The 27,862-nt window shown below is 44.1% G+C and overlaps 1 protein-coding gene across 3 annotated transcripts in view; it reads left to right on the forward strand.

Annotated features, from left to right (window-relative positions):
* Positions 1–27,862, forward strand: part of SUSD4 (sushi domain containing 4) — a 153,846-nt gene that overhangs the window by 60,910 nt on the left and 65,074 nt on the right. For all 3 annotated transcript variants that reach the window (XM_056568441.1, XM_056568443.1, XM_056568442.1), the window contains exon 4: positions 26,425–26,604. In XM_056568441.1, coding sequence (XP_056424416.1) covers positions 26,425–26,604 — 180 coding nt within the window. The remainder of the gene's footprint in view (positions 1–26,424; positions 26,605–27,862) is intronic.

The following is a 27,862-nucleotide window of genomic DNA, read 5'->3' on the forward strand; positions in this document are numbered from 1 at the left end:
GATCAGGAGATTGTGAAGGCCATGGCAAAACCTTCAGTTAACGCCTCTTGATGTAATCCCCCGTGGATTTCGAGGGGTGTTTAGGATCATTATCCATTTGTAGAAGCCATCCTCTCTTTAACTTCAGCTTTTCCACAGATGGCATCAAGTTAGCATCCAAAATTTGCTGAAATTTTATTGAATCCATTCTTCCTTCTACTCATGAGATGTTCCCTGTGCCACTGGCTGCAATACAACCCCAAAGCATGATTGATCCACCCCCATGCTTAACAGTTGGATAGAGGTTCTTTTCATTAAATTCTGTTCCGATTCTTCTCCAAACGTACCTTTGCTCATTCCGGCCAAAAAGTTAAATTTTAACCTCATCGGTCCACAGAACTTGTTTCCAAAATGCATCAGGCTTGTCTATATGTTCATTTGCAAAGTTCAAACGCTGATTTTTGTGGTGATAACGTAGAAGATGTTTTCTTCTGATGACTCTTAAATGAAGACCATATTTTTACAAGTATCTCTTTATAGTGGAATAGTGTACCACAACTCCAATGTCTGCCAGATCTTTCTGGAGGGATTGTGCAGTCAAATGTGGGTTTTGAATTGTTTTTCTCACAATTCTGCGAGCTGTTTTGTCTGATATTTTCCTTGGTCTTCCAGATCTTGCTATAACTTTCACTGTTCCTGATGACTGCCATTTCTTAATTACATTCCGAACAGAGCATATTGACATGTGAAAATGTTTTGCTATCTTCTTATAGCCTTCTCCAGTTTTGTGAGCGTCAACTATTTTCAGTTTCAGATTTCTAGACAACTGCTTAGAAGAACCCATGGTGCTGATTGTTGGGGCAAGGTCAGATGAGTCTGGGCATTTAAAACCTTTGAGATTGACATCACGTGGTCTTCCCAGATGATGATTGAGAACAATCCATGACACTGGCAGGTCTCAGCTTTGCAAAGGGGGCAGTGCATGCTATAAATTCTGCAGGGTGCCCAAACTTTTGCAGACGCCATTTTTTTGTTTTCTGTTATTTTGAAAGTGTAAATGATGGAAATAAAATCTAACTTTTGTTGACATATTATAAGAATGTCTAATCCGTAATTTGATGCCTTTTGGAGAATTTTCCATCTTTCCTTGGCTTCTTTTTTGCACTTTAATACAAATTTTTACCTGGGGTGCCCAAACTTTTGATCCCCACTGTAAATATGAGATAGATAGATAGATAGATAGATATGAGATAGATAGATAGATATGAGATAGATATATAGATATGAGATGATAGATAGATATGAGATGATAAATAGATATGAGAGATATATATAGATATGAGATGATAGATAGATATGAGAGAGCTATATAGATAGATAGATATGAGATAGATAGATATGAGAGAGATATATAGATATGAGATGATAGATAGATATGAGATAGATATATAGATATGAGATGATAAGATAGATATGAGAGAGATATATAGATAGATAGATCTGAGATACATAAAAGATGGATCAATGGATAGAAATGAAAGAGATAATAGCTTTTAAGTGCCAACAATCTTACCTCTCGATCCCCCCTCACATGCACTACTGGCTGTACTGAGCATGCATGTGTTTTCATTAGGGAGAGGGAGGAAAGCCACTGCCAGACACATCTTGTGGCATCTTATCTCTCTGTGAATAAAAGGATCAGGCACTTGAAATCCCCCAACATTGTTTGTGGGGTGGAGGGGGGGGGGGAGGCGGGAGCCCCCAAACCCCTTTCCTGTAGCCCACAGCCCCCATGGCCCCCACAGCCCCCATACTCTCATCTGCCCACAGTTTCTAACACAGACACGTTTTCTTTCTTCAGAGTTTTTTCCGCTGTTTATTCTATTCTACCTCCTTCTGTCACGTCGCCAGACGCAAACCTTCTGCCCATAAATATGTAAAAGGAGATTATAGAAGAGGGGCTTATAAATAATAATTCAGGACGGGGGAACCGATCCAATTATATTCCAGTTGGACATATTTCCTGCGTGACTGAGCCCAGGATCGCGCCTGAGAACCGACTGAACTTTCTACGGATTATATTATCGTGTTAGCCACGCACTGCAGCGGCACGCGGCACTTCACTTACCGAAAGTTACACTGAGGAAAAGCCTCTAAATATCAGCAAAATAACACAAAATCTCCAAAGAGCTGGTGAGCGACGAAGAACTCCATAAAGATAGTCATAGGGGGCCGCAGGCTGTCCAGAAATGTAAATTATGCCTTACCGTACATACATTGGCACCAAATCTTCAGTGTTACCCAACACCGATATGGCCCAAAATATCACATTAGATTTTATTAAAGATTTTTCAAACAGTTTAATTTGTATAATGAACAATAAACAAAACAAGCCAAAAACACTGATGCTTATAAGGGTATTGTCACGATGCCGGCTGGCAGGAGGTGGATCCTCTGTGCCAGAGAGGGATTGGCGTGGACCGTGCTAGTGGACCGGTTCTAAGTTACTACTGGTGTTCACCAGAGCCCGCCGCAAAGCGGGATGGTCTTGCTGCGGCGGTAGTAACCAGGTCGTATCCACTAGCAACGGCTCAACCTCTCTGACTGCTGAAGATAGGCGCGGTACAAGGGAGTAGACAAAAGCAAGGTCGGACGTAGCAGAAGGTCGGGGCAGGCAGCAAGGATCGTAGTCAGGGGCAACGGCAGGAGGTCTGGAACACAGGCTAGGAACACACAAGGGAACGCTTTCACTAGGCACAAGGGCAACAAGATCCGGCGAGGGAGTGCAGGGGAAGTGAGGTATACATAGGGAGTGCACAGGTGAAGACACTAATTGGAACCACTGCGCCAATCAGTGGCGCAGTGGCCCTTTAAATCGCAGAGACCCGGCGCGCGCGCGCCCCGGGACAGGACCGAGGGAGAGCGAGTCAGGTACGGAAGCCGGGGTGCGCATCGCGAGCGGGCGCCACCCGCATCGCGAATCGCATCCCGGCTGGAGGCGGTATCGCAGCGCATCCGGTCAGTGGATCTGACCGGGGCGCTGCCGTAGCGAGGATGTTGCGAGCGCTCCGGGGAGGAGCGGGGACCCGGAGCGCTCGGCGTAACAGGTATATTCACACTGCCTATAAGGACAGCGGACATTTCATCTGGTGACCGCCGGTGAAATACTAGCGGTAGGACCGCACGGCCCCGCGCCGTCACCATTGATGGTAATGCAGTGCTCGCGGAATTCCGTGCAAAGAATGAACAGGCTCTTTCTTTGCGTGGATCAATTTCAGCAGCGGAATTGAAATTCCGTCACTGAAATTCCGCAGTGTGAACGGGTCCACAGAAGACCCATTGACACTAATGTTAGGGGTTCACATTCTGAAGCGCAATTCAGTGCCAAATCCTCAGTGTGAACACACCCTTAACTTATCCTCTATCCACAGGATCAGCTACTTATCCCCTAAAGGTGCAAGCCAGGGGATGTGTGGTGGCTACGGGAGGCGAAGAGGGTTAAGCTGGGCATAGTAGTCACCAATGTGTATGTGGTGGCAGCGGGGGTGTGTGGTGCAGGGCAGATGTTGTTACCCTAGGGGCAGATGGTATTAACCCCTTGTGTTTGTGACGCCAGGGCGTGGTTTAGCTTTAACCACCCGAAGGTATACTGCTGGATCCTGGGCTAGGCACGGGGGCAATAAAGATTTCAATGCCAAGTTACGGACAACGGTAGCTTTACTGAGGGTAGACAGATGGTAAAGTCTATACAGTTCAGCCAGGGCCCAAGGAGGTGACCAGTGACACAGAGACCTTGCAGGCACGACTTGACTGGACTTGACCTCAGCACAAAGAGAGATCAGATCTCAAAGAGAGCGAGGCTGGCTCCACCCAGGGTTGGGGGGAGACTAGCAGGGAGCCCATAGGTCACCTTTGGGGTCAGCTGGTCACTAGTACCTCCTGGGTAACAATCCTATGGTACATTTATTAAAGGTACAATACACAATATAATACATAACCTATTTACATGGGGTAAACAACTGCAGGGGGCCCTGGAGACACTGCCGTACCGGGCAGGGAAGGTACGGGGAAACACCATCCCGTACTGGGCCACCACAAACTCCCCCTCTTAATTATAGTCGCCATCGATGCCCAGTCGTGGAGGGCGGAGGACCGAAGTGACCACTGGGGCCAATGACAGTTCCTGGAGCATCTTTACCCAATGTCTTTTCCAGGTCTGATGAGGAATGGCAATGAGTCCATGTGGCATGGTTAATGTCCATACATGCTCTAAACGGGTGTGGAGATTTTTGACCTTGTAATTCTCTCCTCGACACTTGTCCATCAACTATATACATAACAACTTTACAAGACATGTCGAATTGGGCTGCTGGAGGCTTTCTACCCAATGCCTTGGCTACTGGGGGCCCTTGGTTTGACACACTTCCCCCCAGAACTCTATACATAGACTTTAAACATAATGTTACCTTTACATTTGGTTACCTCTGTCACAGCACCTGTGTTGTGGAGCTATCAGGAATACCTTCTGGCCAGCAAAGTATCCTGCACACTGGGACAGGAGAAAACAATAGACATACTCACTATAGACATGGGTGGACTGGAAAATATACAAGGCTACAGTCCTAATCTAGACATGGACATTGGACTAGACTAATTTAGTAATAGTGTACTGACTATACTGGACTATGTGTGGTACGCAACTTTTACTTATTTTAACAAGAGTTAATCTTTGTACAGTGACCCCCCGACCTATGATAGCCCCGACATACGATCATTTCAACATACGATGCTTTTGTATGTCGGGGCCATCGCAAAACGGCTATCCGGCAGCGCAGACTGCTTCAGCTGCCACCGGATAGCCGTTTTCGGTTCCCCGTGTGGTCCGCTGACGATCACTTACCTGTCCTCGGGGCTCCGGCGCGTCCTCTTCGGGATCCCCTGCATCTTCGGCGCTCTCCATCGTCGTCATCACGTCGCTGTGCACGCCGTCCCGTCATCCGATAGGAGCGGTGTGCTTAGCGACGTGATGGTGGCGATGGAGAACGAGGATGCCGGGGAAGCAGAGGCCTTGCCAGAGCGTCGGGGACACCACGGGGACGCGGCAACAGCAATGGAAGGCGACATCCAGGGCAGCGGTGACGGTCCGGAGCGGCGGGGACAGGTGAGTACAACTTCCTCTACCAGTGGTCTTCAACCTGCGGACCTCCAGATGTTGCAAAACTACAACTCCCAGCATGCCCGGACAGCCGTTGGCTGTCCGGGCATGCTGGGTGTTGTAGTTTTGCAACATCTGGAGGTCCGCAGGTTGTAGGCCACTGTCCTATACTTTATTTTGCAAGGATCCGTCAACATACGATGGTTTCAACAAACGATGGTCCATTTGGAACGGATTACCATCGTATGTTGAGGGATAGAGATGAGCGAACTTACAGTAAATTTGATTCGTCACGAACTTCTCAGCTCGGCGGTTGCTGACTTTTCCTGCATAAATTAGTTCAGCTTTCCGGTGCTCCGGTGGGCTGGAAAAGGTGGATACAGTCCTAGGAAAGAGTCTCCTAGGACTGTATCCACCTTTTCCAGCCCATCGGAGCACCTGAAAGCTGAACTCATTTATGCAGGATAAGTCATCAACTGCCGAGCCGAGAAGTTCGTGACGAATCGAATTTACTGTAAATTCGCTCATCTCTATTGAGGGACCACTGTACCTCGTTGGGAGTTGTCCTTGGGTTGACCTGAATAAGGACACTGTACACTTTAGCCATTTCTGTACAAACAGAATATTCACGTTTTATTAAAGTATACCAACATAATTTTTTTTTTTTACTTGTGCAAATAATTATAGACAAAATATATTACTCTGATGATATATATAGACTTTCATTGCACCGCTCTACAGCTCAGGTACATTTTGGAGTTCTCAGTAAAAGGTCACGGCTAAAATCCAGGCAGGAACACTAACGCAGGCGGTCACAAGTAAACTTCTTGACAAGTCCGTCAGGGACTTTTCTTAAAGGGTACCTCTCATCAAATAAACTTTTGATATATTTTAGATTAATGAATGTTGAATAACTTTCCAATAACATGTTAATGAAAAATCTGCTTCTTTCTATTGTATTTTTCCCGATTAGTCCTGTCAGCAAGCATTTCTGACTCATGCTGGAGTCCTAAACACTCAGAGCTGCCAGCCTGCTTTGTTCACAGCCAAACAGGCTGTGAACAAAGCAGGCTGGCAGCTCTGAGTGTTCTCCTTTGGGAACAAAGCAGACTGGCAGCTCGTAGTGTTTAGGACTCCAGCATGAGTCTGAAATGCTTGCTGCCAGGACTGGTAGGGAGACCCCTAGTGGTCATTTCTTCAAAGTGGAAAATTAAATAGAAAGAAGCATATTTTTTAATAACATGCAATTGTAAAGTTATTCTGCATACATTAATCTATAATATATCAAAAGTTTTTTTGATGAGAGGTACCCTCAAAACCTAAAACAACAATGATTCCTGAACACAGTTAGTCTCACGACTCAACAGTAGGAATCTTCAAATACTGTGGCCTGGCAACTTTCCATCCCACATTGCTTCTTAGGCTGGGACATGTACCTAGGACCACGAGACTGTGCTCCCTCCATGGGACTGACATGAGTATCCCACGACACACGGGACAAACTGGATTCAGTGATGTTCGGGCTCACGGTGACCACCACCTGGACAGCAGCAGCTTGTGCCCCCTCCCATAGACTTGCATTGAGGGGGCAGGCGTGACATCATGAGGGGCGGGGCTATGACGTCACGAGCTCCCAGCGCTGCCTCTAAGCATTCGGAACATTTTGTTCCAAATGCTGAGCAGCGGAGTACCCCTTTAAAATATGGATATGACAAGTAGATATAAGGTAAAGCGCTAAAAAAAAAATTAAAAAAATGCTCGATTTCCTTCAAAAGACAGAAGAGAAGCTTAACCCCTTAAGGACGCAGGACGTAAATGTACGTCCTGGTGAGGTGGTACTTAACGCACCAGGACGTACATTTACGTCCTAAGCATAACCGCGGGCATCGGAGCGATGCCCGTGTCATGCGCGGCTGATCCCGGCTGCTGATCGCAGCCAGGGACCCGCCGGCAATGGCCGACGCCCGCGATCTCGCGGGCGTCCACCATTAACCCCTCAGGTGCCGGGATCAATACAGATCCCGGCATCTGCGGCAGTTCGCGATTTAAATGAACGATCGGATCGCCCGCATCGCTGCTGCGGGGATCCGATCATTCAGAACACCGGACGGAGGTCCCCTCTCCTTCCTCCGTGCGGCTCCCGGCGTCTCCTGCTCTGGTCTGTGATCCCTATGGGGACTATTCAAGTGTAAAAAAAAATGTAAAAAAATGTAAAAGTGAAAAATCCCCTCCCCCAATAAAAAAGTAAAACGTCCGTTTTTTCCTATTTTACCCCCAAAAAGCGTAAAAAACATTTTTTATAGACATATTTCATATCGCCGCGTGCGTAAATGTCCGAACTATTAAAATAAAATGTTAATGATCCCGTACGGTGAACGGCGTGAACGAAAAAAAAAAAATGTCCAAAATTCCTACTTTTTAATACATTTTATAAAAAAAAAATATATAAAAAATGTATTAAAAGTTTTTTATATGCAAATGTGGTATCAAAAAAAAGTAAAGATCATGGCGCAAAAAATGAGCCCCCATACCGCCGCTTATACGGAAAAATAAAAAAGTTAGAGGTCATCAAAATAAAGGCATTATAAACGTACTAATTTGGTTAAAAAGTTTGTGATTTTTTTTAAGCGCAACAATAATATAAAAGTATATAATAATGGGTATTATTTTAATCGTATTGACCCTCAGAATAAAGAACACATGTCATTTTTACCATAAATTGTACGGCGTGAAAACAAAACCTTCCAAAATTAGCAAAATTGCGTTTTTCGTTTTCATTTCCCCACAAAAATAGTGTTTTTTGGTTGCGCCATACATTTTATGATATAATGAGTTATGTCATTACAAAGGACAACTGGTCGCGCAAAAAACAAGCTCTCATATTAGTCTGTGGATGAAAATATAAAAGAGTTATGATTTTTAGAAGGCGAGGAGGAAAAAATGAAAACGTAAAAATTTAATTGTCTGAGTCCTTAAGGCCAAAATGGGCTGAGTCCTTAAGGGGTTAAAGGGGTATTTCAGGCAAAACCTTTTTTTCTTATATATCAACTGGCTCTGGAAAGTTGAACAGATTTGTAAATTACTTCTATTAAAAAATCTTAATCCTTCCAATAGTTATTAGCTTCTGAAGTTTTCTGTCTAACTGCTCAATGATGATGTCACGTCCCGGGAGCTGTGCATGATGGGAGAATATCCCCATAGGAACTGCACAGCTCCCGGGACGTGAGTCATCAGAGAGCAGTTATACAGAAAACAACAACTCAACTTCAGAAGCTAATAACTATTGGAAGGATTAAGATTTTTTAATAGAAGTAATTTACAAATCTGTTTAACTTTCCAGAGCCAGTTGATATATATATATATATATATATATATATATATATATATATATATAAAAAAAGTTTTGGCCTGGAATACCCCTTTAAGACGTCTCAGGAGAAGCGTGTCAATTGTACTATGAGCATTTTTCATCTCCACCTTCAAAGCAACTTTATGAATCCTTCAGCCACGCTGGTGAGTAGAAGATTAACCATTGTATGAAGACATTGAGTCTGCCGGGACTTAGAACACATCCGACTCTTAGCACAATGAGATTGGCGCCATTGTATCTCGGCATTAGTGAGAGTTGTTTTTTCGTCCCTCCAGTCATCTGATAGAGGGATTAGCGCCCGCCGAATGTTATTATTACTCCGTAATTATTATGAGAAATATCCGCGGACTCTCTAATCACTTTCTGGTAATCTGAGAATTTGATGCCGCGCGAGGCTTTAGGACTTGACGTGACATGGGAACAATGCAAAGAAGAAATCAAATAAATTAACTCCGCGAGGGGGCGGACATTTTACTTTGATGAATGGAAAGTATCTGTTAATCCCTTCCCACACTTTAGTGTAATTGTGCATCAAGGGCCGGAGTACTATTACGTCAGGTGTTATGCCGCATGCCCGTACTATGGATACACTGCCGCATGACTGTAGAGCAGTAAAAACTAAAAGGAAACTCATTTTTGCTATTGCACTTGTGGTAGCTTGGGGGAGTAGGGTATATGGGGTGTAGCTGTGTGGTTACTAAAGGGAGCTTTCTTAACCCTTTCTATTTGTGACGCCAGGGTGAGGGCTGTTCTCTGTAATGCTTGTCCTACCGCCACCCTTCCCAAAAGCGATAGGGAGATAGGAAATAATTGATTGTCCACAACCGGAAATTTGCAGAAACTTGTCGGAACTTTTACTGAAGATTTTATGCAATAATGAACAGGAACAGTCCATGTAACAAAGTCTATTAGAGCTTGACAAGTGGTTGGGACCTCGTGAGTCTATTGAGCTTAGGAAGATAATTGTTGCGGTGATCCACTGGATTTAGGGGTTTAGATTCAGTCCAGTAATCACGCTAGCTTTAGCAGGGATTGAGATGGTAACTCACGGTTTAGTTTCAGGCTGAGGCCGGCAGGTTTCTGGCCTTGCTTGTCTTTGTTACTTGCGCAGATCAGTTCTAATAGTCCGGCATCCACGAGAGCAGCAACCCAAGAGAGCGATCATTGGCCACAGCTCCCTTATATGGGCAGGGGCTGGACTAAAGCTCACTGGTCCATAACAACTGTCAATCATCTGTACAGAGAGTTATGGGTAAACATGTGACCTCCAAAGGTCCTCCAACATACCATAGAGGAATTAACATGACCAAAGGTCCTGCGACGCTAACAAGGTAAGCATACTAATATACATTATATTAAATATATACATTTAAACATTACAAAAGAGGCGACTAGGGGCTGTCCCACCTGGGGGACCCTACCTGAACGTAGTAACTCTGACTTTGGAGTCCACCATACAAGGTACGGTATGCAATACGGTACCGGGACACCACACACTCCTTATGGTAAATAAAATATCTTTTGAATGTACTTCGTTTAAAAAAAAATCGTTTTTTATGTGTGTTTAAAAAGCTGCCACTAGGTGTCTCCCTACTTGTCCAGAGCACATTTCCCCCCCATCTCTTGCACAGACTTTGGACTCCTGTTGGCCTGGCAGAAGTCCAAAATCTGGAAATGAAGTCTAGAGTGCTGCTTTGCAGCCTTAGCCAAACATAGCTCATCTCACACTGAACTGCTCTGGGCTGTGTGTAGCAGAGTGAGGGAGGAAGTTCTCCCCTGTATGGCTTCAGATGATGTCACAACTGCTGGGGAACGCCCCTTCCCAGTCTGTGAATCTGACCGAGACTGAGCAGAAAATACAGAGCAATATCAAGGTAGAAAACTTAAAAATAATAAAAATAAAGGCGGGGGTGGTTTATCATGATGGGGGCAGTGATCTGGGAGGAGTATAACATTTGACAAGATCATGAGAGGTACTCTTTAAGAAAAACTAAAAGGAAGGGTGCACCCACACCATGGCCTCTTCTCCCCAAGCACACTCTTCTTTTCTGAGGATTCACTGAGCATGCCCAGGCCAGAGATTGCTTACAGGTGGATGTGGTTCTGGCTCGGCGGTGGGAACGGGCTGTGTGATACAGCTGACACCCGCCAACGGTAGCTGGGATCACAAATCTATCTGATCCCAGCCATTTAACCCCTAAGATGCCATGGTGGATAGTGACCGTGGCATCTAAGGGATTAGACAGGAGGAGGGGGCTCCCCTGTCACTCAATAAGCTCATCATGACATAATTATAAGGGGGTTGAGCATTTTTCAAGCCTAAAGATAACCCAATAACTGTTGGCCAGACATTCGTTTGGTCGACAGTTATCTCTCCTGACCTCCCATACACATGTACGATTGGCATGGCCGTGTGTCCTCTGTGTAAAGCGGAGTGGTAAGCCGCAGCCAGACAGGTCTCGTACCAGCTTATCCCTCCTAGAACAATAAGGTTGGGTGGTGAAAATCCAAAAAAAAGAAAAACCTGAGTCCGCTCCCTTTTTATAAGACAGGGCCACGGCAGGTCGGGCCCGGTATCTAACAACGGCCGGGACCCTTGGCTAATAGCGCGCGGCACTGATCGCAGTGCCGTGCGCTATTAACCCTTTAGACGCGGCGTTCAAAGTTGATCGCCACGTCTAAAGTGAAAGTAAACTACTACTGGCTAGCTCAGTTGGCTGTTCGGGACCGCCGCAGCAAAATCTCGGCATTCCGAACAGCTGGAACACACAAGAAGGGCCCCTACCTGCCTCCTGCATGTCCGATCGCCGAATGACTGCTCAGTGCCTGAGATCCAGGCATGAGCAGTCAAGCGGCAGAATCAGTGATCAATGGTTTCCTATGGGATAACAATGATCAATGTAAAAGATCAGTGTGTGCAGTGTTATAGCCCCCTATGGGAGCTATAGCATTGTAAAAAAAAAAGTGAAAAAAAAGTTCATAAAGATCATTTAACCCCTTTCCTAATAAAAGTAAGAATCCCCCCCCCCTTTTCCCATTCAAAAAAAAAAACCTGTAAATAAAAATAAAAAATAAACATATGTGGTATTGCTGCGTGCAGAAATGTCCGAAGGATAAAATATATCATTAATGAAATGCACGGTCAATTGCGTACGCGCAAAAAAATTCCTAAGTCCAAAATTGCATATTTTTGGTCACTTTTTATATCATGAAAAAATGAATAAAAACCGATCAAAAAGTCCGATCAATACAAAAAACCAGATCTTGGTGCAAAAATGAGCCCTCATACCGCCCTGTACACAGAAAAAAAAAAAAGTTACAGGGGTCAGAAGATGACAATTTTAAACGTATATATTTTCCTGCATGAAGTTATGATTTTTTCCAGAAGTGCGACAATATCCAACCTATATAAGTAGGGGATCATTTTAACCGTATGGACCTACAGAATAAAGATAAGGTGTAATTTTTACTGAAAAATATACTACGTAGAAACGGAAGCCCCTAAAAGTTACAAAATGGCGTTTTTTCTTCAATTTTGTCGCACAATGATTTCTTTTCCGTTTCGCTGTAGATTTTTGGGTAAAATGACTGATGTCACTGCAAAGTAGAATTGGTGGCGCAAAAAATAAGCCATCATATGGATTTTTAGGTGCAAAATTGGAAGAATTTAGTTTTTTCCTCCTTACCTTTAAAAAATCATTAGTGCAAAAATGGAAAAACACTGAATCCTTAAAGGGGTACTCCGGCACTTAGACATCTTATCTCCTATCCAAAGGATAGGGGATAAGATGCCTGATTGCGGGGGTCCCAGCACTGGGGACCCCCGTGATCTTGCACGCCGCACCCCGCTAAAATCAGTCCCCGGAGCATGTTCGCTCCGGGTTTGATTACTGTCGATCACGGGGCCGGAGCATTGTGACGTCTAGGCTCCGCCCCGTGTGATGTCACGTTCCGCCCCCTCAATGCAAGCCTATGGGAGGGGGCGTGGCAGGGGGCGTGTCCCGACCGCTGGGTCCCGACGCGATCTCCCATCGGGGACTTGGCCATGCGCAGCTAATGCCCGTGTCATCGACCTCACTGAAGTCGATGACACACCCCCTCCATACAGCTCTGTGGTAGAGGCGAGGAGGCACGAATGCGGCATCTCCGCCTCTCCCATAGAGAGACATGGAGGGGGCGTGTCATGCTGCGGCCGATGTGCCTACTTCACAGGAGGGCTGTGGCAGAGTCGGGGCCCCATACAGATCGCAGGAGGTTCCAGCGTTCTGACTCACCGCGATCAGACACTTATCCCCATAGGGATCCCTATGGGGATAAGTGTCTAGGGCTGCAGATCTCCTTTAAGGGGGGTAATGTGGCTTTAAAATTTTATTTAAAAAAAAAAAAAAAAAAACTTGCCCAGGCTGCCATTATAAAAAACAACCTTTGGTATCCTGCTCCCGGCCTCTGCTGCAATCTAAGCACCCAGACCCTAACCAACCACATCTTTTGATATTTTCTCTACAATATATTTAAAAGTTCTTTTTTTATTTTCTTTTTAAATAAAAAAAAAAAAAATTTAATAAATAAATTAATAAAAAAATTATATATATATATATATATATATATATATATATATAATCATATAACATCATATTAATTTTGTTCTTCTGATGATCTGTACTCAAATGCACAAAAAACACCAGTTTTGGTGGGTTTTATTCTAAACATTTAAATGGAAAAAAAAATAAAGAAAATTCCCACGGTTTGACAGATTATGACGCAACTTTATATACAGTGGTCCCTCAACATACGATGGTAATCCGTTCCAAACGGACCATCGTTTGTTGAAACCATCGTATGTTGAGGGATCCGTGCAATGTAAAGTATAGGACAGTGGTCTACAACCTGCGGACCTCCAGATGTTGCAAAACTACAACACCCAGCATGCCCAGACAGCCAACGGCTGTCCGGGCATGCTGGGAGTTGTAGTTTTGCAACATCTGGAGGTCCGCAAGTTGAAGACCACTGGTAGTGGAGGTTATACTGATGTGTCCCCGCCGCACCGGACCCGTCACTGCTCGTCACTGCTGCCCTGGATGTCGCCCTCCATCACTGTAGCCGCATCCCTGTGGTATCCCGGACGCTCCGGTAATGCCTCTGCTTCCCCGGCATCCTCGCTCTCCGTTGCCGCCATCATGTCGCTACGCACGTCGCTCCTATTGGATGACGGGACGGCGTGCGCAGCGACGTGATGACGACGATGGAGAGCGGCGACGATGCAGGGGATCCCGAAGAGGACACGCCGGAGCCCCGAGGACAGGTAAGTGATCGTCAGCGGACCACACAGGGCACCGTAAACGGCTACCTGTGGCAGCTGATGCAGTCTGCGCTGCCGGATAGCAGTTTATGCGATGGATCCGACATACAAAAGCATCGTATGTTGATGCTGCCTCTGAGAGTGATCGTATGCTGAAATGATCGTAGGTCGGGGGTCACTGTATATATATATTTTTTTAATAATTAAATAAATAATTTTTACCCCATATATAGATATATAAGATAATAAACGTAACCAACAATCCTATGAGCTTCTATTTTACTTATTATAGTTCACAGACCACGGAATGACTTCATATATAAACGTATCTTCGCATTACGGTCATTTTCCGGCCGGCGGGAGAAGATATCAGGCGAATACACAACAAATCCCAAATTACATTTCTACAGCCGCCACCGGCTGAACTTTCTGCAGAAACGTTTTTAGGAAGATTCTGGTCTCAGGTTTAGGAAAATTGAGAAGTAATTATTTCCCTGTGACAATACGTCCTTTATAATTATATTTAGATTTGCGAATAAATGTAAAAAAAAAAATTTTTGGGAACGAAAAAGAAATTCTTCCCAAAATAAATTCCTGTTTAAGGAAATGTAAATTAACACTAACTGAAAAAATATTCACTTTTCTTGGACTCCGGTGGGATTCAGAATAAAATCCAAATTGTATTACATTTTAGGCTTGAGATGGGTGAGGCGGCCTTGTCGGTGGTCCAGTGTAGAGGAAACCATGTCCAAAGGGGACGTATACACAGCCTGATACTATATATAGTGCTCAGATAAATTGTGCATATTGTAATATACTTTGTGACATACAGTGTCCAGATAGTATCATATAGTGACATGAATTGCCAAGATAGTACCGGAGAGAGCCCAGATACAGCGTAAGGCCCAGATAGTATCTTAAAGTGACCAGATAGTGATATACAGTGCCAAGATAGCATCATACAGTGCCCAGATAGCTTCATACAGTGCCAAGATAGCATCATAGAGTGCCCAGATAGCTTTATACAGTGCCAAGATAGCATCACACAGTGCCAAGATAACTTCATACAGTGCCCAGATAGCTTCATACAGTGCCAAGATCACATCATACAATGCCCAGATAGCTTCATACAGTGCCAAGATCGCATCATACAGTGCCAAGATAGCATCATACAGTGCCAAGATCACATCATACAGTGCCGAGATAGCTTCATACAGTGCCAAGATAGCATCATACAGTGCCCAGATAGCTTCATACAGTGCCAAAATAGCATCATACAGTGCCCAGATAGCTTCATACAGTGCCCTGATAGTGATATACAGTGCCAAGATAGCATCATACAGTGCCCAGATAGCTTCATACAGTGCCAAGATAGCATCATAGAGTGCCCAGATAGCTTTATACAGTGCCAAGATCGCATCATACAGTGCCCAGATAGCTTCATACAGTGCCAAGATAGCATCATACAGTGCCCAGATAGCTTCATACAGTGCCCTGATAGTGATATACAGTGCCAAGATAGCATCATACAGTGCCCAGATAGCTTCATACAGTGCCCAGATAGTATCATACAGTGCCCAGATAGTGATATACAGTGACCAGATATTGTCATACAGTGCCTAGATAGTGACACTGATTGCTCATACCATGTTTCATAGCGCCCTGATTGTGCCATACAATGACCAGTGTCATATAGTGCTCAGATATTGCCACAAATTGCCCAGATTGAGCTTGATAGTGCCCAGATATGGCCAGTCCAGAGTATATCCAGTGACCAGTGTTATATAGTGCAAAGATTGTGCTATACATTGCCCATATAGTGCCATATACTGCCCAGATAGTGTCATATAGTGACCAGATAGTGTCATACAGTGACCAGATAGTGTCATACAGTGATCAGATAGTGTCATACAGTGACCAGATAGTGTCATACAGTGACAAGGCAGTGTCATACAGTGACCAGATAGTGTCATACAGTGACCAGATAGTGTCATACAGTGACCAGGCAGTGTCATACTGTGCCAAGGAAGTAACAAAAATTGTCCAGATATGCCACATAGTGCCCAGATAGTGCCCTAAAATTTACCATTCCAACCTGCTTCAACTGGATGCAGACAGGAGAGATGGTTCACACTAGTTTTGTCTAAGTTTTGAGCCCGGTGTAATTCACAGTTCCAGCCTCTATATATGACAGGGCCATTTATATCAATGAATGTGTTTTATTTGCTGGATCGCTCAGTTAGCGCCATTCACAGACCAGAGAGGAATGTTGACGTTTTTGGTGGAATTCTAAAGTGTCCCATCTGGTTATTATCGTTATGGAGCTGCGGGTTCTGTGCACTCGAGATCAAGGATGAGGGTTCCTTTCATGATAAAAGACATATAATATAAAAGAGACGATTCATCCCAGATAAATGCTGGAGACGCTTTGTGATCTGCTGGATGCGGCGGCCAAACAGAATAAATTAAATCACCAAGAAAATCAGAGGAACTAAATTATTCCGGGAGAAACTTTGTCAATAATTAGAACTTCAAAGAGATCATCAAAAATAATAATACCTGCGCAGGACCAGCTAAGGGATGGGACTGGATTAGTGTAGGGTTGTAATGGTGCGAATGGTTATAGAAGATCTCACTGTCACAGTACAGGGATAATACACAGTGATGTCACAGTACAGGGATAATACACACAGTGATGTCACAGTACAGGGATAATACACACAGTGATGTCACAGTACAGGGATAATACACACAGTGATGTCACAGTACAGGGATAATACACACAGTGATGTCACAGTACAGGGATAATACACACAGTGATGTCACAGTACAGGGATAATACACACAGTGATGTCACAGTACAGGGATAATACACACAGTGATGTCACAGTACAGGGATAATACACACAGTGATGTCACAGTACAGGGATAATACACACAGGGATGTCACAGTACAGGGATAATACACAGTGATGTCACAGTACAGGGATAATACACAGTGATGTCACAGTACAGGGATAATACACACAGTGATGTCACAGTACAGGGATAATACACACAGTGATGTCACAGTACAGGGATAATACACACAGGGATGTCACAGTACAGGGATAATACACAGTGATGTCACAGTACAGGGATAATACACAGTGATGTCACAGTACAGGGACAATACACAGTGATGTCACAGTACATGGATAATACACACAGTGATGTCACAGTACAGGGATAATATAAACAGTGATGTCACAGTACAGGGATAATATACACAGTGATGTCACAGTACAGAGATAATACACACAGTGATGTCACAGTACAGGGATAATATACACAGTGATGTCACAGTACAGGGATAATATACACAGTGATGTCACAGTACAGGGAAAATACACACAGTGATGTCACAGTACAGGGATAATACACACAGTGATGTCACAGTACAGGGATAATACACAGTGATGTCACAGTACATGGATAATACACAGGGATGTCACAGTACAGGGATAATACACTCAGTGATGTCACAGTACAGGGATAATACACAGTGATGTCATAGTACAGGGATAATATACACAGTGATGTCACAGTACAGGGATAATATACACAGTGATGTCACAGTACAGGGATAATACACACAGTGATGTCACAGTACAGAGATAATACACAGTGATGTCACAGTACAGGGATAATATACACAGTGATGTCACAGTACAGGGATAATACACACAGTGATGTCACAGTACAGAGATAATACACAGTGATGTCACAGTACAGGGATAATACACAGTGATGTCACAGTACAGGGATAATATACACAGTGATGTCACAGTACAGGGATAATACACACAGTGATGTCACAGTACAGGGATAATACACACAGTGATGTCACAGTACAGGGATAATACACACAGGGATGTCACAGTACAGGGATAATACACAGTGATGTCACAGTACAGGGATAATACACAGTGATGTCACAGTACAGGGATAATACACACAGTGATGTCACAGTACAGGGATAATACACACAGTGATGTCACAGTACAGGGATAATACACACAGGGATGTCACAGTACAGGGATAATACACAGTGATGTCACAGTACAGGGATAATACACAGTGATGTCACAGTACAGGGACAATACACAGTGATGTCACAGTACATGGATAATACACACAGTGATGTCACAGTACAGGGATAATATAAACAGTGATGTCACAGTACAGGGATAATATACACAGTGATGTCACAGTACAGAGATAATACACACAGTGATGTCACAGTACAGGGATAATATACACAGTGATGTCACAGTACAGGGATAATATACACAGTGATGTCACAGTACAGGGATAATACACACAGTGATGTCACAGTACAGGGATAATACACACAGTGATGTCACAGTACAGGGATAATACACACAGTGATGTCACAGTACAGGGATAATACACAGTGATGTCACAGTACAGGGATAATACACAGGGATGTCACAGTACAGGGATAATACACTCAGTGATGTCACAGTACAGGGATAATACACAGTGATGTCACAGTACAGGGATAATATACACAGTGATGTCACAGTACAGGGATAATATACACAGTGATGTCACAGTACAGGGATAATACACACAGTGATGTCACAGTACAGAGATAATACACAGTGATGTCACAGTACAGGGATAATACACAGTGATGTCACAGTACAGGGATAATATACACAGTGATGTCACAGTACAGGGATAATATACACAGTGATGTCACAGTACAGGGATAATACACACAGTGATGTCACAGCACAGGGATAATACACAGTGATGTCACAGTACAGGGATAATACACAGGGATGTCACAGTACAGAGATAATACACACAGTGATGTCACAGTACAGGGATAATACACAGTGATGTCACAGTACAGGGATAATACACAGTGATGTCACAGTACAGGGATAATACACACAGTGATGTCACAGTACAGAGATAATATACACAGTGATCTCACAATACAGGGATAATACACACAGTGATGTCACAGTACAGGAATAATATACACAGTGATGTCACAGTACAGGGATAGTACACACAGTGATGTCAGAGTACAGGGATAATACACACAGTGATGTCACAGTACAGGGATAATACACACAGTGATGTCACAGTACAGAGATAATACACAGTGATGTCACAGTACAGGGATAATACATACAGTGATGTCACAGTACAGGGATAATATACACAGTGATGTCACAGTACAGGGATAATACACACAGTGATGTCACAGTACAGGGATAATACACAGTGATGTCAAAGTACAGGGATAATATACACAGTGATGTCACAGTACAGGGATAACACACACAGTGATGTCACAGTACAGGGATAATATACACAGTGATGTCACATTACAGGGATAATACACAGTGATGTCACAGTACAGGGATAATATACACAGTGATGTCACAGTACAGGGATAATATACACAGTGATGTCACAGTACAGGGATAACACACACAGTGATGTCACAGTACAGGGATAATACACAGTGATGTCACAGTACAGGGATAATACACAGAGTGATGTCACAGTACAGGGATAACACACACAGTGATGTCACAGTACAGGGATAATACACAGTGATGTCACAGTACAGGGATAATACACACAGTGATGTCACAGTACAGGGATAATACACACAGTGATGTCACAGTACAGGGATAATACACACAGTGATGTCACAGTACAGGGATGATACACAGTGATGTCACAGTACAGGGATAATACACAGGGATGTCACAGTACAGAGATAATACACAGTGATGTCACAGTACAGGGATAATACACAGGGATGTCACAGTACAGGTATAATAAACAGGGATGTCACAGTACAGAGATAATACACAGGGATGTCACAGTACAGGGATAATACACAGGGATGTCACAGTACAGGGATAATACACAGTGATGTCACAGTACAGAGATAATACACACAGTGATGTCACAATACAGGGATAAAACACACAGTGATGTCACAGTACAGGGATAATATACACAGTGATGTCACAGTACAGGGATAATACACACAGTGATGTCACAGTACAGGGATAATATACACAGTGATGTCACAGTACAGGGATAATACAAAGTGATGTCACAGTACAGGGATAATACACAGTGATGTCACAGTACAGGGATAATACACAGTGATGTCACAGTACAGAGATTATACACACAGTGATGTCACAGTACAGGGATAATACACACAGTGATGTCACAGTACAGGGATAATACACACAGTGATGTCACAGTACAGGGATAATACACACAGTGATGTCACAGTACAGGGATAATACACAGTGATGTCACAGCACAGGGATAATACACAGTGATGTCACAGTACAGGGATAATACACACAGTGATGTCACAGTACAGGGATAATACACAGTGATGTCATAGTACAGGGATAATACACAGTGATGTCACAGTACAGGGATAATATACACAGTGATGTCACAGTACAGGGATAATACACACAGTGATGTCACAGTACAGGGATAATATACACAGTGATGTCACAGCACAGGGATAATACACAGTGATGTCACAGTACAGGGATAATACACACAGTGATGTCACAGTACAGGGATAATACACAGTGATGTCACAGTACAGGGATAATACACAGTGATGTCACAGTACAGGGATAATATACACAGTGATGTCACAGTACAGGGATAATATACACAGTGATGTTACTGTACGGGGATGATAAATTCAATGCTTTTCTGCACAAACTAACTCTGTATTAGAGCAGTGTTTCCCATGTATTAGAGAATTACATTGGAGAAGACATATAGTATTATTAGGTTCCTTTTTCCTAGCGCTCCCAGCAGGACTCCGGTTACTCAATAGCCGGAGATTGACTCCGAACAGTAATGAGCGACTGACAGTGAATTATTGTAAAGCTGATTTACTGATCATTGACATCTGTAGAACGCAGCAGAAACAAAGCTCCAGATAGTACAATCCACCCCGGAATAACAATATCCTGGAAATTCATCAGTCAGGTTTGGTTTAGTTATAGCGCATTACTGGAGACTCTAAAACAACAACTGTTGCAAAACTACAACTTCCAGCATGCCAGGACAGCTGAAGGCCATCACGAGCCCTCCCATAGACTTGAATTGAGGGGGCGTGGTCGGGATATCACAAGGGGCGTGGCTGATGCCCGCTGCGCAAAAACAGCATTCGGAACATTTACTTCTGAGCGCTGGCCAATGGAGTACCCCTTTAAAATAAATTATTTAAAAAGTTTGGAAAAAGATAGTGTATAAATATAAAGGCGGCTCCCTCTATCTGTGGGGCTGGGATCATCACCGGGGTGGCTCCCTCTATCTGTGGGGCTGGGATCATCACCGGGGTGGCTCCCTCTATCTGTGGGGCTGGGATCATCACCGGGGTGGCTCCCTCTATCTGTGGGGCTGGGATCATCACCGGGGCAGCTCCCTCTATTTGTGGGGCTGGGATCATCACTGGGGTGGTTCCCTTTATCTGTGGGGCTGGGATCATCACCGGGGCGGCTCCCTCTATCTGTGGGGCTGGGATCATCACCGGGGCGGCTTCCTCTATTTGTGGGGCTGGGATCATCACCGGGGCGGCTCCCTCTATTTGTGGGGCTGGGATCATCACTGGGGTGGTTCCCTTTATCTGTGGGGCTGGGATCATCACCGGGGCGGCTCCCTCTATCTGTGGGGCTGGGATCATCACCGGGGCGGCTTCCTCTATCTGTGGGGCTGGGATCATCACCGGGGCGGCTTCCTCTATCTGTGGGGCTGGGATCATCACCGGGATCATTGATTTTACTGTGTCTTGGAGTTACATCCCTGCCGGACGCAACGGGAACAATTATACTCTATGTGAACTACAAGACAAACTCCGGGAAATTCCATGTGAGTCTGAAGTGTCTTCCGATCCATACAGCAGTCCCTGTGGGATTAAAATATTCAGTCTTTGGCTGTTTACTTTAATATCACAGGAAATAACAACTACTGCTGCATTAAACGAGGCTGTACAGCAGAGGTTGGGGGAAAACCACACACTCTACTCTGACAGGTCTCACCAGTGCTCTGTGCAGTGGCTTGAGCATTTCCCTCTACTACTAATACCTCTCCCTATACACCCATGAGCACTTCCCTTTACTGCTAATACCTCTCCCTATACACCCATCAGCACTTTCCTCTCTACTGGTAATACCTCTCACTATACACCCATCAGCACTTTCCTCTCCACTGATAATACTTCTCCATAAACACCCATGAGCACTTCTCTTTTACTGCTAATTCCTCTCCCAATACACCCACAAGCACTTCCCTCTCTACTGTTGTAGAATCTTCCAGTATCTTCCACTAGTATCTGCTCTAGGGGAGAACAATAGTCCGTAATTAGCAAATAGTTTATTTAACAAACTGCATTATAAACCCTGCAAAGTTTCATTGTGATATTTCTCTTTCTTAAAGGGTACCTCTCATCAAAAAAACTTTTGATATATTATAGATTAATGTATGCAGAATAACTTTCCAATAGCATGTTCTTAAAAAATATGCTTCTTTCTATTACATTTTCCACTTTGAAAAAATGACCACTAGGGGTCTCCCTACCAGTCTTTTTTTTTTTAAAGATTTCAGACTCATGCTGGAGTCCTAAATCTCAGACTGCAGCCGGGACACAGACGAGCTCAGCACTGCTCCCTGGCAGTAAGCAGTGCTGAGTTTGTCTGTGTTCAAGCTGCAGTTTGAGATTTTGGACTCCTGCATGAGTCTGAAATCTATAAAAAAAAAAAAAGGACTGGTAGGGAGACCCCCAGTGGTCATTTTTTCAAAGTGGAAAATGTAATAGAAAGAAGCATATTTTTTAATAACATGCAATTGGAAAGTTATTCTGCATACATTAATCTATAATATATCTAAAGTTTTTTTTTTAATGAAAAGTACCCTTTAATATTCTGAATCAGAAATTAAACACGATATAAAATGTTACAGATTTACAAAAAAAAATGTCACTATAAGTAGATTAACCTGGGGCTGGTAATGTTGTATCCTGCGGTGACTTTCAGCATTACAATAAGAGGTCGGCACATGTAGGCGGACAAGAAAAAAAGACTCACTATATTCCAAAGACTTTTCTTAAGAACGGCTTTCTAGTTTTTCTCAATTTTTTTTTATAGTATTTTTTTCTCGGCAAGCAGCACTAACTCCGAGGCTTGTTCCGTTGCCGCTTGCCGAGCGGGATAAATACGGCCTCAACTTCAGGAGAAATTTCAACAATTATAAACTTAGTATCGATTTTGTTTTCATTTGTTTTGCCATCGCTGCCCGGCTCTATTTATGTAACAATCCATCTCGCGCTCACCTAGATCTGGAGACACAAAGTTCCTTTCCTCTGATCTTTTCTGCCAATTTATTTTGGCTCAAATTGGCCTCGTTCTGCGGGAGTCCTCCTTCGAGCAAATGGAAATGGAAAAAGGAAGAACAAAAAAAAACATAGAAGAAAAACCTTCAATTAGAGTCCGGTGTGAGGCAGCTATTTTCTAAAAAGGGTCTAATTTGTTAAAATAAGGAAAAGCAATATTTAAAGGGGTACTCCGGAGAACTAATCCCATAGCCCATCCTTTCCCTTTTACCAACCTGTTTAATTGTCTAAACATTATTCATTAGCCATATAAAGCAGTTTCCCTGTTTGGTTGTCACTTACATGCATGAAGGGACAACATTTAGCTATCCACTCTGTCTCTGTCAAAATCCCTCTCTGAAAGCAGCCCCCACCCTCCTGAGAGACACAGACCATGTGGTTTCTGCTGTGCACTGATGAGTCATGCTCTCTTTAGTGCTAAGAACTGGAAGGTGTGTGCAGCCTCAGCCAATCAGACACTGAACGTCTCTCTGCTGCTCAGAGCAGGAGAGTGGGGGGTGCTCTCAGAGAGGGAGCTGGACGGCAGTGCAGTGCTGCAATGATTGCTGGGAGATGTAGGCAAGGGGAGGGAAGGAAGGAGGGCAAAGGACATCAAGCAGCCAGAGAAGACAACAGGAGCCACAGGTAGGATGGTTTACATGGAACATTTTCGGGTAGTGTGGTGGCTTTATAGCTATATATATATATATATATATATATATATATATATATATATATATTCAAACATACCATTCCTCTCAATATCTGTAAGGCAACTGGCTGCAGCAGAAGCCCTCCCCCATTGCTCTGTCTGCAGTGGCAAACCATACACGGTCATGTTCAAAGCATCTGTTTAATGTACTTCTGATATATACTCTATGCATGCAGAGTATGTTTTTTTTATTTCTATATAGCCAATATTTTCCAACCAGGGTGCCTCCAGCTGTTGCAGAACTACAATTCCCAGCATGCTGGGAGTTGTAGTTTTACATTATTGATTGGATGAAGAGACCCAGGACAGCACAGCAGACTCAGGGAGGAAGTGAATGCATGGTGAGTGAGGACACGTGAGCTTAGTGCTTGCCTCGGACATGCCCCCTTCCTGAGCAGTGGATGTCAGAATGAGTGAGCAGCAGAACAAGAGGGATTTGTGAGCCAAATACAGAAGATAGACACATAAAAAAGACATGTAAAGAATCTGCATGACCTAGTGAGTAACAAAAAAGCATTAGTTTCTTTCTGTGATATGTCAAAGTCCGTACTTACCATAGAGGCATACCATGTGGCTGCTATAGGGCCCTTGGATATGGGGGGGCCCATCTTGGTTGGTCCCATTGCTTTTGAAAATGTTAGGGAACTACTCTCTTCCCAGGTAACTGCATTATCACCAACTAAATTGGTAGAGGCATTGACTAAAGGGTCCTAAAAAAAAGAGGAGAAATAAATTCTGTCCCAGTGGGAGTTGTGCAAAGTCAGATGTCATAATAGGAGGCCCATTTCTACCTATGCTATGGGTCCCCCTAAATTCTATGTACACCACTGGCATTAAGTATACACTATGCTCCACCTAGCACAGCGTGACGAGGACAGTGTGAATGCCAACGCGGAACGTGCCATGTATCACATGGGGTACACCTACTGCAAGATCTAAAAAAAGAAAACTTTTTGGTTTCTGGAAAAAGTGGCAAAAACTTTGAACAAGTAATGAAGGGGTACTCCTCCCCAAGACATCTTATCCCCTATAACATGTCTGCTGGGAGCCCACGCTATCTCTGGGCCAGTGCCGCGGCATTCATGGACACAGAGACATGAATGGAGGGTGCGTGATGGTTGTGGTCGCACGTCATCCGACATGGAGCGGAGTTTGCCCTGAGAGTTCGCCCGGATCTCTGGGGTACCGCAGCCGAGATCGTGGGGGTCCCCAGCGGCGGAACTCCCACGATTAGACGTCTTATCCCCTATCCTTTGGAAAGGGGATAAGATGTCTATGGGCGGAGTACCCCTTTAAACAGTAGACAGAAAGGAGGGGAGAGGAGGGAGATAGAGCTGCAGATTTTCTTTTCCCTGTGCTTGTGACTGCATGCTGTGAGAGGGAGGAAGGAACAGACATAAAAAGAATTGCACAGCATTTTGAAAGACATAGAGGCGGGAGAGCCATTAAAGGGGTACTCCAGTGGAAAACTTTTTTTTTTTTTTAAATCAACTGGTACCAGAAAGTTAAACAGATTTGTAACTTACTTCTATTAAAAAAATCTTAATCCTTCCTGTACTTATTAGCTGCTGAATACTACAGAGGAAATTCTTTTCTTTTTGGAACACAGAGCTCTCTGCTGAATCACGAGTACAGTGCTCTCTGCTGACACCTCTGTCCATTTTAGGAACTGACCAGAGTAGCATATGTTTGCTATGGGGATTTTCTCCTACTCTGGACAGTTCTTAAAATGGACAGAGATGTCAGCAGAGAGCACTGTGCTCATGATGTCAGCAGAGAGCTCTGTGTTCCAAAAAGAAAATAATTTCCTCTGTAGTATTCAGCAGCTAATAAGTACTGGAAGGATTAAGATTTTTTTTTAATAGAAGTAATTTACAAATCTGCTTAACTTTCTGGCACCAGTTGATTTAAAAAATAAAGGTTTTCCACCGGAGTACCCCTTTAAGTGTATTGATCCAGATTTACATGATGCAGTTAAAGGAGTACTTTTTTTTTGCTCTGTTCCAAAAAGAAAATAATTTCTTCTGTAGTATTCAGCAGCTAATAAGTACTGGAAGGATTAAGATTTACAAGATTTACAAATTTACAAATCTGTTTAACTTTCTGGCATTAGTTGATTTAAAAAAAATAAAACCCTTTAAACATAGGTTAGATTAGTGGTTTGTGTGCCTCCAGCTATTCCAAAACGTCAACTCCCAGCATGCCCGGACAGCCTTCGGCTGTCCGGGCATGCTGGGAGTTGAAGTTTTGCAACAGCTGGAGACACCTTGGTTGAAAAACACAGAGTTAGACAATTTCGGGTTGATAGCGTCGACGTCCATAGCTGCCATACGTCTCCGGAATGAAGGGCTGAGTGACAAATAGATACTGGAGTAATATATATGGTTATATAATAGATAAGACATGTCCGGGCCGGGATAGCGACTACATTGACTTGCTATCCCTCTTCTCCACACAGTCACAGATTGCCTTGCTCCTTACATTGAAGATGCCGATGTTCTCAACAAGACCTACAAGACCGGAGACAAGCTGGTCATGAGCTGCCGAGAAGGCTTCCAGACACGCTATCCCGACTTTGACAACATGGCTTCGGTTTGTCAAGATGACGGAACGTGGGAAAACCTGCCCTTGTGTCAAGGTGAGGTCATGTGCTTCATGATGGGACGGTAATGGGGCCTTCACACTATGGCAAGAATGATGGAGTGGTGGGGCCTAGAAGTTAGATATTGGCCTATGTAGGAATGAAGAGGCCACCGCTCTATTGGAACCCCAGGGTCCTTTTTGGAATTTTTTATGCGCCCAGATTATACTGAGAAAAAGCCAAAGGGGACCCAGTCTAAGTGTTCAAGAGTTCACTATGTCCCTCCCTTGTGGTGGTGGGAGGTGATTGGTGTGTGATGGGAGGGGGCGTGTCCCTCCTTGTGGTGATGGGAGGTGTTTGGTGTGTGGTGGGAGGGGGACGTGTCCCTCCCTTGTGGTGGTGGGAGGTGATTGGTGTGTGATGGGAGGGGGCGTGTCCCTCCTTGTGGTGATGGGAGGTGTTTGGTGTGTGAGGGGGGGCGTGTCCCTCCCTTGTGGTGGTGGGAGGTGATTGGTGTGTGATGGGAGGGGGCTTGTCCCTCCTTGTGGTGGTGGGAGGTGATTGGTGTGTGATGGGAGGGGGTGTGTCCCTCCTTGTGGTGATGGGAGGTGTTTGGTGTGTGGTGGGAGGGGGCGTGTCCCTCCCTTGTGGTGGTGTGAGGTGATTAATGTGTGATGGGAGGGGGCGTGTTCCTCCTTCTGGTGGGAGGTGTGTAATGGGAGGGGGCGTGTCCCTCCTTGTGGTGGTGGGAGGTGATTGGTGTGTGGTGGGAGGGGGCGTGTCCCTTCTTGTGGTGGTGGGAGGTGATTGGTGTGTGGGGGGAGGGGGCGTGTCCCTTCTTGTGGTGGTGGGAGGTGATTGGTGTGTCTGCTCATGCAGTCTTGACAAGTCTGATGCTGCTGCAGTGTCCCAGTAGGTATGGGGACCCCTAGTGGGGGGGATTTTCAGGAGCCGTTTTCTTTATTAAATATTCAAAAAAAAATTAAGCAACCACATTACAGAAGGTCTTTCATTTTTATCAGTAACAACATATAAAAAGTTTGTGAATCTGACAGTGCCCATTTAAGGGGTTAAATCAAACTCATAGAACCCTATAATGTATTCAGCATGCAGATTCCTTGGTGTAGACGACGGATACGTTTTAAGAGAAATACGGATCAGTTCGCATTTTATAAGCTTCTCGCTATTTTGTAGAAATTCCTCCCATTTGGAGCAGTAAAAAAAAATAAATAAATAAATAAAATAAAAAATCCAGAATATGAGGCAGTTTACTGGCGCACAGTAACGGGAGACGATACGGCAAATAATAACAACT

The sequence above is a fragment of the Hyla sarda genome, chromosome 3 (assembly GCF_029499605.1).
Source record: "Hyla sarda isolate aHylSar1 chromosome 3, aHylSar1.hap1, whole genome shotgun sequence".
NCBI classification, from domain to species: domain Eukaryota; kingdom Metazoa; phylum Chordata; class Amphibia; order Anura; family Hylidae; genus Hyla; species Hyla sarda.